General features: G+C 34.6%; 1 protein-coding gene across 19 annotated transcripts in view; it reads left to right on the top strand.

The window, feature by feature from the left end:
- The window catches only part of C2CD5 (C2 calcium dependent domain containing 5), a 94,970-nt gene that overhangs the window by 14,985 nt on the left and 67,069 nt on the right, over window positions 1-12,916 (top strand). For 13 of the 19 annotated variants that reach the window (XR_012094467.1, XR_012094468.1, XR_012094466.1 and 10 more), the window contains exons 4-8: window positions 2,467-2,638; window positions 4,614-4,709; window positions 5,695-5,850; window positions 7,008-7,206; window positions 12,468-12,619. Coding sequence is in view for 16 of the 19 variants with exons in the window: in XM_007967902.3 (XP_007966093.1) it covers window positions 2,467-2,638; window positions 4,614-4,709; window positions 5,695-5,850; window positions 7,008-7,206; window positions 12,468-12,619 (775 nt within the window). In the remaining 3 variants the exon portion in view is untranslated. Of the gene's footprint in view, window positions 1-2,466; window positions 2,639-4,613; window positions 4,710-5,694; window positions 5,851-7,007; window positions 7,207-11,371; window positions 11,497-12,467; window positions 12,620-12,916 lie in introns of all 19 variants that reach the window. The other 6 variants (XM_037990264.2, XM_037990263.2, XM_007967899.3 and 3 more) reach the window with 1 other exon arrangement.

Below are 12,916 nucleotides of genomic sequence, written 5' to 3'. Positions count from 1 at the left end.
AGTTGTATATACATATACATATATATACAGTTGTATTATACAGTTATATATATACAACTGTATATATACAACTGTGTATATATGTACAGTTATATATATACACAACTATATACAACTGTGTTTATGTATACAGTATATATATACAGTTGTGTGGAGATCTATCTATCTATCTCTCTCTCTATATATATATAGCACTCAAATAAATGTCTTAAGCAAAATAGATGTTTTAATCTTACATGAAAGGAATGTTGTACCAGGCAGTGTAAGGGTAGTATGGTTGCTCCACACAGTCATTTTGGACTCCGTTATCTATACATAGCCTGTGGCTTCTCTTAAAACGATTCAAGGTCCTTTTGGCTCCAGTTTAGCACCTGGAGTTCCAGTGAGCACATGAGTATTCCAGGCTGGCAGAAGGAGCTAGAGTGAAGGGGAGTCCAGGAGGAGGAGCTGATGAGTTAACATAACACTTTCAGATGAGCAAGCCTTCTTTAACAAGTTTGCACCCTCCCTACCAAACTCTATATAATGATTTATGCTCGTATCACATTTAGTTGCAAGGGAGGCTAAGAAATGCAGTGTTTTAGCAGTGCATATTGCTAATTTAAACATTTAAAACATCTCTCAGAAAGTCCTAATTTATAATACTTTGGGATTCCAGAGAGGCTCCATTTACACTACTAAATATTCTTAATTACTTCATTATAATTAATTCTTGAATTTCCCTATTCATATTAGTCATATTATTAGCTATCTATGTATGTATCACAAGCTATATTTAGTGACTTAGTTGTTAGTTTAGCACCCCCTAATGTCAGGGAAGGGATACCTTAGTGTACCATGAGAAAAAATGATAATACTCAGGGGTGAATGTACAGGTGGTTAAATAAGTATATACAGAGAGTATTTTTAATGGAGTTAGAAATGGGGAGAAATGTCTTGGCGTAATGGTTAGTGGTTGGTTTTATGATTCTTTCTCTTTTATTAAATGTATACATAACAGAATAGTACTGGAGAGAATGCCATTGGATGACAGATGATTCGGAATGGGTTGGGATTCAAAATGATCATTTTATTTTAACATTTCATTATGGAAAATTTCAAGCATGCATAAAGGTAGATTAGTATATTGAACCTCACCCACCTTTAACAGCTGTCTACATTTTACTGTTCTTGTTTTTTCTTTTTAACTCCCGCCCACCCCAGTTTTCCTTCTAGAGGGGATATTTTAAGGCAAATTTGAGATGTTGTATGATTTGATCTATAAATTCCAAATTATATACCTCTTATAAAGAAGGACCCCTTATAAATAAACAAAACCTTATCACATTATCACACTAATGATATCAGTAATTCCTTAATGTACTTTAATTCTTAAAATAATCTTCAGAGGCTGGATTATTAGCTTAACATGAACAAGAAATTAAACAGGGGATAGGGAAAGGCATAATGTTTCATATCCAAGTTTAAAAAACCAACCAAAGTATACGGGTTGTAGAGTTATCACTTGACCAAAGCATATGTAAGAGTGATACAGAGATTGTAGCCAACCACAGACTCAATCTTAATAGTATGGTACGTCTGATGTAAAGAAGAACATCCATAGACTGTATTTTAAAAGTGTAATTTTCTTATTATAGAAAATAATCCTTTTGCATTCTGTCCCAGTCTTAATACTGTCTATAATATGTTCCCTTCTGGCCACTATAATTGATGAAGGGGGCTGGCAAATTAGATAATGGCATGATATCCAGACGGTGGCAGCCAAAATAGTGAACGTGTCTTCCATGAGGGAGAAATCATTTTGCACTGTTCTCCATTGTAAATCCCTCCGTTGGGCACGGTGTTTGGCATATGATAATAACTCGATAATGACTAAATAAAAGGGGAAAGGGTAGACGTTTATATCATGAACTTAATTTGTGAACTTACTTAATTTGTGAATTTGTTACACATAATGTTAGTTATGTATAACTACACATAACTTACACATAATGTTAGTTTCTTACACATAATGTTTCTTACACATAATGTTAGTTTTCCTCATGGTTTTGTTCTCTGAAATCACCCTTAGAAATTGTGGTGTCATTGTACTCAATTAGCATTCTTCTCTCTATAGATACTACATGAACTCTAATATGACATTCCTTAGGCACTTTTGCTGTATATCATAGACAAAGCTGTAAAACACAGAATGATATGTACAAAAATTGAGATATAACTTTTTTTGTTGTTAGTCATCCCACTCTTGTGCTGAGAGATAAACTTTTTTTCTTTAGGAAGATGGGATATTGTGTAGGAAAAGGAGCTATAACTTTTTGTGTGTTAATTCTTTTCTCTACTTTGGTGCTTAGAAATCTGTAAGATTTTATTTGCAGATGGTCCTCCTTTTCATTTGATATAGGTGTACATTTGTGGTAATTAAGATTTAAAAACTATGTGAGATTTAATTTTAAGGTATGCTTTTAGGTGGATGATGAAGACTTACAAGATGAACCTTTACAGATCACAGTTCTTGACCATGATACTTACAGTGCAAATGATGCCATTGGTAAAGTGTACATTGATATTGATCCTTTACTGTATAGTGAAGCTGCAACAGTCATCTCAGGATGGTTTCCAATTTATGACACCATACATGGTAAGGAATAATAAGAAAGTATTAAAAATAACAATCTTGGACATTTGTGCTATATTTGGTGGTTTAAAATAAGTATCTTTAGGCTAGGTGCAGTGGCTCTTGCCTGTAATCCCAGCACTTTGGGAGGCCGAGGCAGGTGGATCACCCGAGGTCAGGAGTTTGAGATCAGCCTGGCCAACATGGAGAACCTCGTCTCTACTGAAAATACAAAATTAGCTGGGCATGGTGGCACATGCCTGTAATCCCAGCTACTTGGGAGGCTGAGGCAGGAGAATCGCTTGAACCCGGGAGGCGGAGGTTGCGGTGAGCCGAGATCACGTTCTGTGCAACAAGAGCGAGACAGTTTCCAAAAAAAAAAAAAAACAAACCATATATACATATATGTGTGTATGTGTGTGTATATATTTATATATATCTTAAGATGATGCCTTTATAAAAATAAACAAATAATAGTAAATTATTGTTAGTAAAATTGTTGCTTCTCTGAACATAATTTGAGATAATGCTTGCTAAATTTGTACAGTATGGTAAGTAAATGCATGATTTAAAACTGTTCTAGTGTTGATACTGTGTTTCTAAAACACATTTTCAAACTGATTAATACTGATTTTTGTGCTTACAAATTATTTAAAAGTTTTTTGTTGCCTGAAGCAGGACTTTCTGGGCAGTTGGGATTACAGGTACATGCCGTGACACTTGGCTGATTTTTAAATTTTTTTGTAGAGGCACGGTTTTGCCATATTGGCTAGGCTGGCCTTAACTCCAGAGCTCAGGTCTGCCTCAGCTTCCCAGAGTGTTGAGATCTGCTTTCTTAATATTTTAGTAGGTAAATTATTGAGTCAGTTTTCTTAGGTCTTCCACTGTAAGTATGAATTTGACATGAAGTCAGGACAGTCAAATGAAAATATTTAGTAAATGTTTAGAGATAAGAGCTGGGTCATTCTTATTGATCAGAGCATGTTTTGAAAACCCGTATTCTTGGAATTTTTTATTTACTTAATTTTTTTCTCGCTATGTTGTCCAGGCTGGTCTCAAACCCCTGAGCCCAAGCTGTCCTCCTGCCTTGCTTCCCGTTATAGGCATGAGCCACTACTCCTGGCTTGGAATTTTTTAGTTAGCTTACTTTAACTTATATTCATTGAAATGAATGAAACTTCCTTTGTTTTAAATCAGATTCTTGCATTACTTGTTAAGAATGTATAATCTGGGATCATAAAGATCTGAATTTTAATCCTGGATCTGCCACTTAACTGCTGTTGACACTATGTTAATTCCTTCATTTTTATTAAATATTAATTTCTTCCTTTGTAAAATGGGGATGATGCTACCTTATTGGGTTAATGTGACCACTCTGAGATACTACCTGTAAAGCATTTAGTACATCCTTTTTCACTGCTCAGCAAATGTTGTCACCATAATCATTACATCATCATCAATTCAAATGGGACTCCTTTCTAATTCATCTTGGGTCAAAGTGGAAACTTGTGGTGAAAATGAAAATTACTCATTTTCTAATGCATACATGTTGTGCTTCAGAAAATATACAGAAACTACTGAGAATGAAAATAATTAGGAAACAAAGCTTCCATTACTATCATGATCAACACATTACAGATGCACCTTGATTTGTGATGGAGTTATATCCCAATAAATTCATCCTAAGTTGAAAATGCATTTAATATATCTAATCAACCAAACATTGTAGCTTAGCCTAGCCTATCTCAAATGTGCACAGAACACTTATATTAGCCGACAGTTGGACAGAATCAGCTAAAACAAAGACTACTTTTTAAATAAAGTATTGAACATCTACTGAAAGTGAAAAACAGAATGGTTTTGCACCCTGGTAAAGTTCAAAAAATTGTAAGTTAAATCGTTGTATTTTAAAATCATTATTTAGCATTAATTTGCTTCATTATTTAATTGTACATTACTTTCTTAAGGTAGAAACTTGATTTTCTTTTTAAATTTATAGGTATCCGTGGGGAAATCAATGTAGTTGTCAAAGTAGACCTCTTCAATGATTTAAATCGATTTAGGCAGTCATCATGTGGAGTCAAATTCTTTTGCAGTAAGTAAACACATTCTGTTACTCAACAGGAAATGTAATAACTGTTAAATATGAGAAATTAAGTTAGCATTTCAGAAGGCAAGTAGAAAGGGTATTATACTTGGTTTTAATGTCAAAGAGACAATTGTTAATTTTCTAGAATAGTTACAGTAGTTCTGATTTGAGTATAAATGGTATTTAGTTTTTGAACATTTATAGAAATTTTTATTAGAAAAATCCAGTGACATTTTACTGTAGTATAGGACACTGAAAGAAAGGAGCAGAACACTACGGCTAAGCACTGTGGTGCTGTCCCAAAATATACAGGCTTCTATGGTTATTGGGTCTAGGGAACTCCATGAAATATATGGATCTGAAATGGGCAGATCTTGGTGACTCACAGCCAGCCTGCAATAGTAGGATTGAAATCCCTAACTAGCTGACTTAGCTTCAGTGCGCTAATGTTTATTTTAAGAGGCTAATTTGGTACAGATGTATTCAGGTTCTCTCCTTTTTGAATCTGAACTTGACTCCTCAGGTTATGTCAGAAAGGTAGTGGTTTGATTTTTGAAACTGTGCTATGTGGTGTACAGAAGTGCTTTCACAAAGGGCTTTGAATAATTGAAGATTTAAAAAAATTCGTTATCTGCTTTCTACCTATTTATGTAATAATTAGCTAGCTGACTTAAATTTTGATTTTTTAAACTTTGTATTGAATTCTGTTTAAAGTCGTCTATAGCTGTTTTCCAATTTATACAAATACAATTTATATTTACTTTGCTTACATGAGAAAGGTGAGAGGCTCCATGAAAGAAAATAATTATTTCTAAAAATGAAATAGATCTTAGAAGACTGATGGGAAGTATTATTATAATTACATTGAGAATATTACAGTGAAAGATGTTCTTGTATTGTGTATCTAAAGGTCAGAAAACTGAGATGAACAGTTTTTAAAAATTGAGTTTTACCTTTTGATAAACAGAAGCATAATAATTTGTTTTAACAGCAACATCTATTCCAAAGTGCTATAGAGCTGTGATAATTCATGGATTTGTAGAAGAACTTGTGGTCAATGAAGACCCAGAATATCAGTGGATTGATCGAATTCGCACACCAAGGGCATCAAATGAGGCCAGACAGAGACTCATTTCGTTAATGTCAGGTATTTAAAAAAAATAACTTTATTACTGACTGATTTAGTACTCTCTTAAATTTTTCACTTTCCTTTGACATGCTACCTCAACTTTTACAATGAAGGGTATGAATTAGCAGTGACTGAATGCCTTCCCCGACCCAGCCTTCCTGAACACACTTGCATTGCCTTCTTTTAACAAGTGGAAATGCAAATCAGAAGCTTGTAGTAAAAGGAAATTGTATTGTTGAGGTAGCGTAGTGGAAAGAGCGCTGAACAAGGGGGGTTCAGGAAGGAACCCTGAATGGGAACCTGGATTCTAGTTTTCCTCCCTCTACCATTAATTTGTCAGAGCTTAAGCAAATCACCTTCTTCTGTCTGTCATACTTTCTGTTCAAATGTTGCCTTTTCACAGTTCTTCCCTGGGTACTGTAGTTCCCTCTACCCATTTGACCACTTTTCCTGCCACTCTGACCTCCTTCCCTTTTTAAATTTTTCTTTGAAAAACTTGTTTACCATTTTATTTAAAGTTTATATTTATATTAAGAGTTATATATGTATATGCGTGAATATATATGCATACATATGTTTCACACAAAGTATCAATGTTCTATTTATATAGTAAATATGTATATTTGTTTTTATTCTATATATTTGTGCTGTGTAAGTATAAATTATATTTTATAATTATGCTATATTGTGATAGAATTATGTTCTGTATTCTGTAGAAGCTAAACCAGATTGTCTTTTAAGTTTCCTTCAAGTTCTGTAAATCTGTTATTTTCTTGGACTTTTTTTTTTTTTTTTTTTTTTTTTGAGACGGAGTCTCACTCTGTCGCCCAGGCTGGAGTGCAGTGGCCAGATCTCTGCTCACTGCAAGCTCCGCCTCCTGGGTTCACGCCATTCTCCTGCCTCAGCCTCCCAAGTAGCTGGGACTACAGGCGCCCGCCACCTCGCCCGGCTAATTTTTTGTATTTTTTAGTAGAGACGGGGTTTCACCGTGTTAGCCAGCATGGTCTCGATCTCCTGACCTCGTGATCCGCCCATCTCGGCCTCCCAAAGTGCTGGGATTACAGGCTTGAGCCACCGCGCCCGGCCTTTTTTTTTTTTATTTTACCACTACCATATCCAGTCTTATAGTATGTAATGTAAAGAGAAGCAAGAATGAGATTTCCCATTTTTTGTAGGTGAACTGCAGAGGAAGATTGGCTTGAAAGTACTTGAAATGAGAGGAAATGCAGTTGTGGGGTACTTACAGTGTTTCGATCTGGAGGGCGAGTCTGGGTTAGTGGTGAGAGCCATAGGAACGGCGTGTACTCTGGATAAATTAAGTAGCCCAGCAGCATTCCTTCCTGCATGTAATTCCCCATCCAAAGAAATGAAGGAGTAAGTATGAATCAATGAAATTGTTCTTGCTAAGATTTTTATCTTTTATCTATGCTTTTTCATTTGATTTGAAACATTTTAGTAGGGTGGTTCAACATTTTCTCTGTGATGATTTTTATTGGCAATGACTGTCAAAATTTAAAACTTAAAAATATTTAAATATTCCTAATATTTTATTTATACCATCTTATTTATTTGTATTTTTATTTTTTGAGACAGGGTCTTACTCTGTTGCTCAGGCTGGAGTTCAGTGGCACAGCCTTGGCTCACTGCAGCCTTGACCTTCCAGGCTCAGGTGATCCTCCCACCTCAGCCTCCTGAGTAGCTGGGACTACAAGGGCACGCCCGCATGCCCAGCTAATTTTTGTATTTTTAGTAGAGATGGGATTTTGCCATGTTGCCCAGGCTGGTCTCAAACTCCTGATCTACCTGCCTTGAACTCCCAAAATGCTGGGATTTACAGGTGTGAGCCACTGTGCCCAGCCTATACCATCTTACTATGAAACAAATTAAGTAATATAAAATTAAACATTCCAGATATTTAGACACTGCATATATGAAGCATAAAATGAATATTCATGCATTCTGTGGCATTTTATTTTCTGAGGAATGCTTAAAACCCTCTACCAGATAATCCAATTATACTTATTAATGGCCACATAGTATATAAAGCAGGAAAAATTGATTTGCGCGGAAGTCTTAAACTCAAATGCCTAGAGGCCAGGGAGTTTATATGAACAAACTAACCGAGTGTAATTAAATAAAGTGTACTACTGCCTGTAAAGCCAAGGTTGGCAAACTTTTTTTGGGAAAGGCCAATATTTTAGGGTCTGCCCATATGATCTCTTGTCTTTATTTACAAAAAAGAGAGTTTGCTGATCCCTAATCTAAAGAAATTTAGAGTCATACATTTTAGAAAATCTATGTGTGATCCTGCAAAACACTTCTGTTGACTTGATTTGGCCTGTGTGTGTCATCATTGTGTCAGAGGCAGAGATTTTCAGCATGATGATAGTGGTGACTGTCAATACAGAATGTTTGGAACAAGATTTTTCTATCATAATGATTAGGGGGCTAGGTCCTGTTGGGGACTAGAGAGGTTGACTATTCTGCAAAGCAAGGGAACCCTATACAATGAAGATTTGTTCCATCCTAAATGCCTTTAGAACTTCGGTTGAAGACCACTCATCTAGAGATTCTTCTAAGTCAGGGGTTGGCAAACTTTGTCTGTGAATGACAAAATGTACAGGTAAATAATTCAGTTTCTGCCGATGTTGCTTCATAACTGCCATTGTAGCACAAAAGCAAACATAAACACTATGCAAATGAATACAGTGTGGCTGTGTTCAAATAAAACTTACTTACAAAACAGATGGCAGGACACATTCGGCCTGCAGTCTGTAGTTTGCGGACTCCTGTCCTAGATAATCAGGGAGTCAGAGTTGTATAGTCAGGAAACCTAAAACGTTCTGCAGTTCAGCTGTAGTCAGGAAGGGTTGGATAGAAAGGTATCGTAGTATGAAAAAACATGTTTTTTCACAATCTTTTTTAAAATGAAATTTTCATCTTAAGTGCATTCTTTTTGTTTAGCCATTTTGTTTCTGCTGGCTATTAGTCATTTGGGTTGAATTTTATTCATAAGAGGAAGCACAGTGTTACATACTGCATAATTTTATTTGGAAACACATTAGCAAATGAAATAATTGTTTTAAATAAATTGAAGAATGAATTTGCTTTATATTCCATTTGAAATATCTCCTAGAAAGATAAGAATTGCCAGCTGCCAGCAGTAGAGTCAGATTGCAGGTTTAGCTTTTTGAGGGATTCAGATTGTTTTTCCCTCTCTCTGTAGCAAATTTAAGTAAATATTTAGTAGCAAATTAAAGTGGAAGTTTAAGCCAATTTAAGTAAGTTACTTAGTTGAAAGAGAATGAGAAAGCTATATTACCTATTGCTTTCTTAGAAATAAGGATAGCGGGGGTATATGTTTTGCATGCATTCAGGAAGAGTTCTATTAGCGTAAATCTTCTGGGATTGTATGTGTCTTCTCCTTTTCTAATCTTATTGTAGCCTCATGATGAACCTAAGTTCCTTCCTTAGGATTTTCTGAAAGGCATCTTACTAATAAAGTCAAGTTATTTTGAAAAAACCCTCAATACTCAGGCTGTTTTATTTCAACTAGCTTCATTGTATTTTTGATAATGAATCAATTTGGGTTCTATTTCAAAGCCTATTTTATGATTCAGCTGATTATAACTATTCTGGTATTTAATTATCATGTAATATTGTTGATTCTAGACAGGAATTTGATAAAAGGTTGTCTAGATTATGTTATTGACTGACTGGAAAGGAATATTAATATTATAAATACCACAGGTTATTATTATGAGGCATCCTTTCATACAGAGACACTGATCGAATCAGAAAACTCCAAGAATACATTATGGTGATGTTCCAGTACATTTGAATTTTAATTTGATGCCATAATTTGAACATTTTACACTGTTCATTTTAGTTTTTCATTTTATTTTACCTATATTAATGGTGTGTTCTACTTCCTAAATTTGTTTTTTTCTTTTAGATGTTTAGTGTCATGCACACTATAAATCCCTTTGGTGTTTTCCAGCTTAACTCTCTTGACGATAGAAAGTGCTTTTAAGTATGAGTTATTGCTTCTTTACTTAAGAAAAGTGCTAAGAGACAAATTCTCCTGTGTATAGTACTGATTATAATAAATATAGCTTTGTTTATTTTTAAGTCTTGGATTTTTAAATTCTTTTTGAGAATTCTTACACTTTTTCTCACTTCAGCAGAGAAATAAAAACAAAAACAAAACCTTACTCATTTTTTTGTGTAAAAGTAGATCACCAATGAATTGTTTGATTTTTGTCCATTGTAGTAAATATCTTTTCATTTCTATTAGCAACAAACGTAGAAACATTTCTGCTATTGTAAAATCAGTAATATTTTCCGAAAGTAGTCTGTAGACCTTAGGAAGGACTATTATGATCAATTAGTGATAACTCATGTTTGAACCTTGACAAATTGTGAATTGGGGATTGTTCTTGGGCAGTCAGTAATGTAGCAATGGAAAAGAAAAAACAGGTCAGGTAAAGTTGGGCTCTTGGCCTGCCTTTAAAGTGGGGATGATAGTTTTTCAGAGTGTACTCACTTATGATTCATATGGTTCTGTTTCCCTCATTGTGTGTAAGCAAAGGCATTGCACAATGAAATAATTGCTGATATTAAATTCAGGATTCTTATTTATGTAATATACCTTTTTACAACATTCAGTGTAATCCTTTTAGCCAAATTTTTTCTTAAAAATTTAAAATGTTATATATCAATGTATTCTCGTATAACTGCTCTAAGTATACACACACATAGATATGGTTTATTATAGGATGTAAGTTGATATCTTAGAAAATTTTGATTTGGAATATAGTTTATATAATATATTCTGTATGAGAGCCAAAGTTATTGACATTGTTTTATGAAGGTGTCTTTAAAAGCAAGGTCCCCTTGTTTTGCTTCCAGTGTAACCTGATTTTAAGCTATTTATTTGGTGTATAGAAATACTGGAATATGTTTATCTGCATATATGCGTTCAGTTCACTCATTTCTCTTTATGCCGTCATCTCTCATATTCTTAAGTACCCCTATCTTAGTAACCTAGACAGTTATTTAATTTTCTTTATAGAAAATATAATTAATTATATCAGCAATTCATATCTCAGTTTCAAAGGTAATATAAGAACTTCATATTTGATTTTTTACTTTTATGGGTGTCCCTCCCCATAAATAGTGCACAGTGAGTTCTGTTGTGATGAAAATAATAACAAATATGTTAAGGAAACTTAAAATACAGATCTTAGTCTTGTTCTCACTTAATTTCATTGACTATTCTGCTTGCCATTTTCTTATTCACAATTAATAAATTAATCGCAATTAATTTATTAATCGGATACTTTAAAACTATGACTGTATCCTAACAAATTAATATTGAGCTATTTTTCAATTTCAACTTGTTTTTTGCATGCTAGGGATTAAAAAAAATAAGTTCTCTTCCCTAACTAAAGCTCCTTTGAAATTATTTTAACATAACTCTGCAATCTGTTGTATGTATTGTTTTCTTTTCTTCCACTTTGACCGCAAATTCCCTCAGGTCTCCGCTGGTTCATCCTCCAAGCCATGGATGCCGCTCGACTCACAACAGCCCAATTCACACTGCTACTGGCTCACGACTTACTCAGAACTTCTCTGTGTCTGTTCCCACTCTCATCTATACTGGTACGAGACTGCTCAGACTCCAGAGCTGGGGAGATGCAGGCCACGGGCAGAGTGGCTGCAGAGGCAGGCAGGCAGGTAGTGTAGGCAGGTACCACAAGTCTTTGCTTCATCCTTTTCTTACTCGAAGTCCAGCTGCAGTGAGGAACTTCTGTATTTAGCTGCCACAGAGTCTCTAACTATATGGAAGTGAAGGTATTTTTCCAGCTTCCAAAGTCTCTTCCACAGATCCTCAAATAATGCTATTTTGTGTATGTGTACTGTGAGTTTTGAGGCGAATCCTCCCATACATATTTTATAATTATTTCTTCATTTGCTTAAAAATAAAATTGATGATTAGATTCTAAATGAAGTAGCTGCCAAAGCTTCCAATTTGCTTATTTTCTTTATATACAAAACCTATTACAGTAGGTTCTATTTCATTCTGTGGAAGAGAGCTATTGGAGAACAGGTAAGCAACTATTCTGCATTAAAGGCAATGTTTCTGTGTAGCTGTATTCATTTTTCTCTCTGCTGTGTTTTTAGCTGTGGCACTCTTGCTGCTATAGGATAAGGAAACATTTTTTATTTTGAGGATATCTGTGTGTGTGCAAATATAAAAACAATTATGAATATTTACACACACTGCTTGTAGTTACCATTTTTATTTCGTAACTTACAGCATTATTTGAAAATATTTTGTCATATATTCTTTTTATTTCTCCTTTTGATATTTTTTATCCCCTTAGTCTGTCATTTCATGCTTTTTTGCTTTTTCACTTGGCTTATTAACTGTTTCAACGCAGATAATATTTATCTGGAGAGTGATGAATGGTTAAACAGCAATTGGTTGTCTTTGGCCTCATTCCCAGCTCCACACGTAAGAAATGACTGCTGGCCCTGCCCCAATTCTTTCCTGGTGTTTGGATCATGCTGCCACCCGTCAAGCCCTTTGGCACATGATTACTTAATATTTCTCCACCTTCTTCTGGCAGGATTCCCTTCAATGAAGATCCCAATCCCAATACTCACTCATCAGGACCCTCAACCCCTCTGAAAAACCAAACCTATTCCTTTTCACCTTCCAAGTCCTACAGTCGACAGTCCTCTTCTTCTGACACAGATTTGAGTTTGACACCCAAAACTGGTAAGGCACTTCCACCCACCTTTTGTTTTTTCTTTTTTAAAAAATTTGTTTCTATTTCTTATTAGCTTTCCATCCAAATCTTTCCTCTTGTTTTTGGCACTTAAGTTAAAAAGAAAATGTGAATACTGACCATTTTCAGTTACTGCAATTAAAATATGAAAATTTTGTATAATTCAGAAATTATCTGGTCTACATTTCACTGATTTAATCATAGTGTAGATATCAAAGTCCACGATTTATTTTGGCATATAGACATTTTTCATTTTATGCTCAAATTAAGAGGAATAGCATCTTAAA

The sequence above is a fragment of the Chlorocebus sabaeus genome, chromosome 11 (genome assembly GCF_047675955.1).
Source record: "Chlorocebus sabaeus isolate Y175 chromosome 11, mChlSab1.0.hap1, whole genome shotgun sequence".
Classification (NCBI taxonomy): domain Eukaryota; kingdom Metazoa; phylum Chordata; class Mammalia; order Primates; family Cercopithecidae; genus Chlorocebus; species Chlorocebus sabaeus.
The sequence above is the reverse complement of the archived record's forward strand: the minus strand, read 5'-3'. Positions and strand labels throughout refer to the sequence as shown.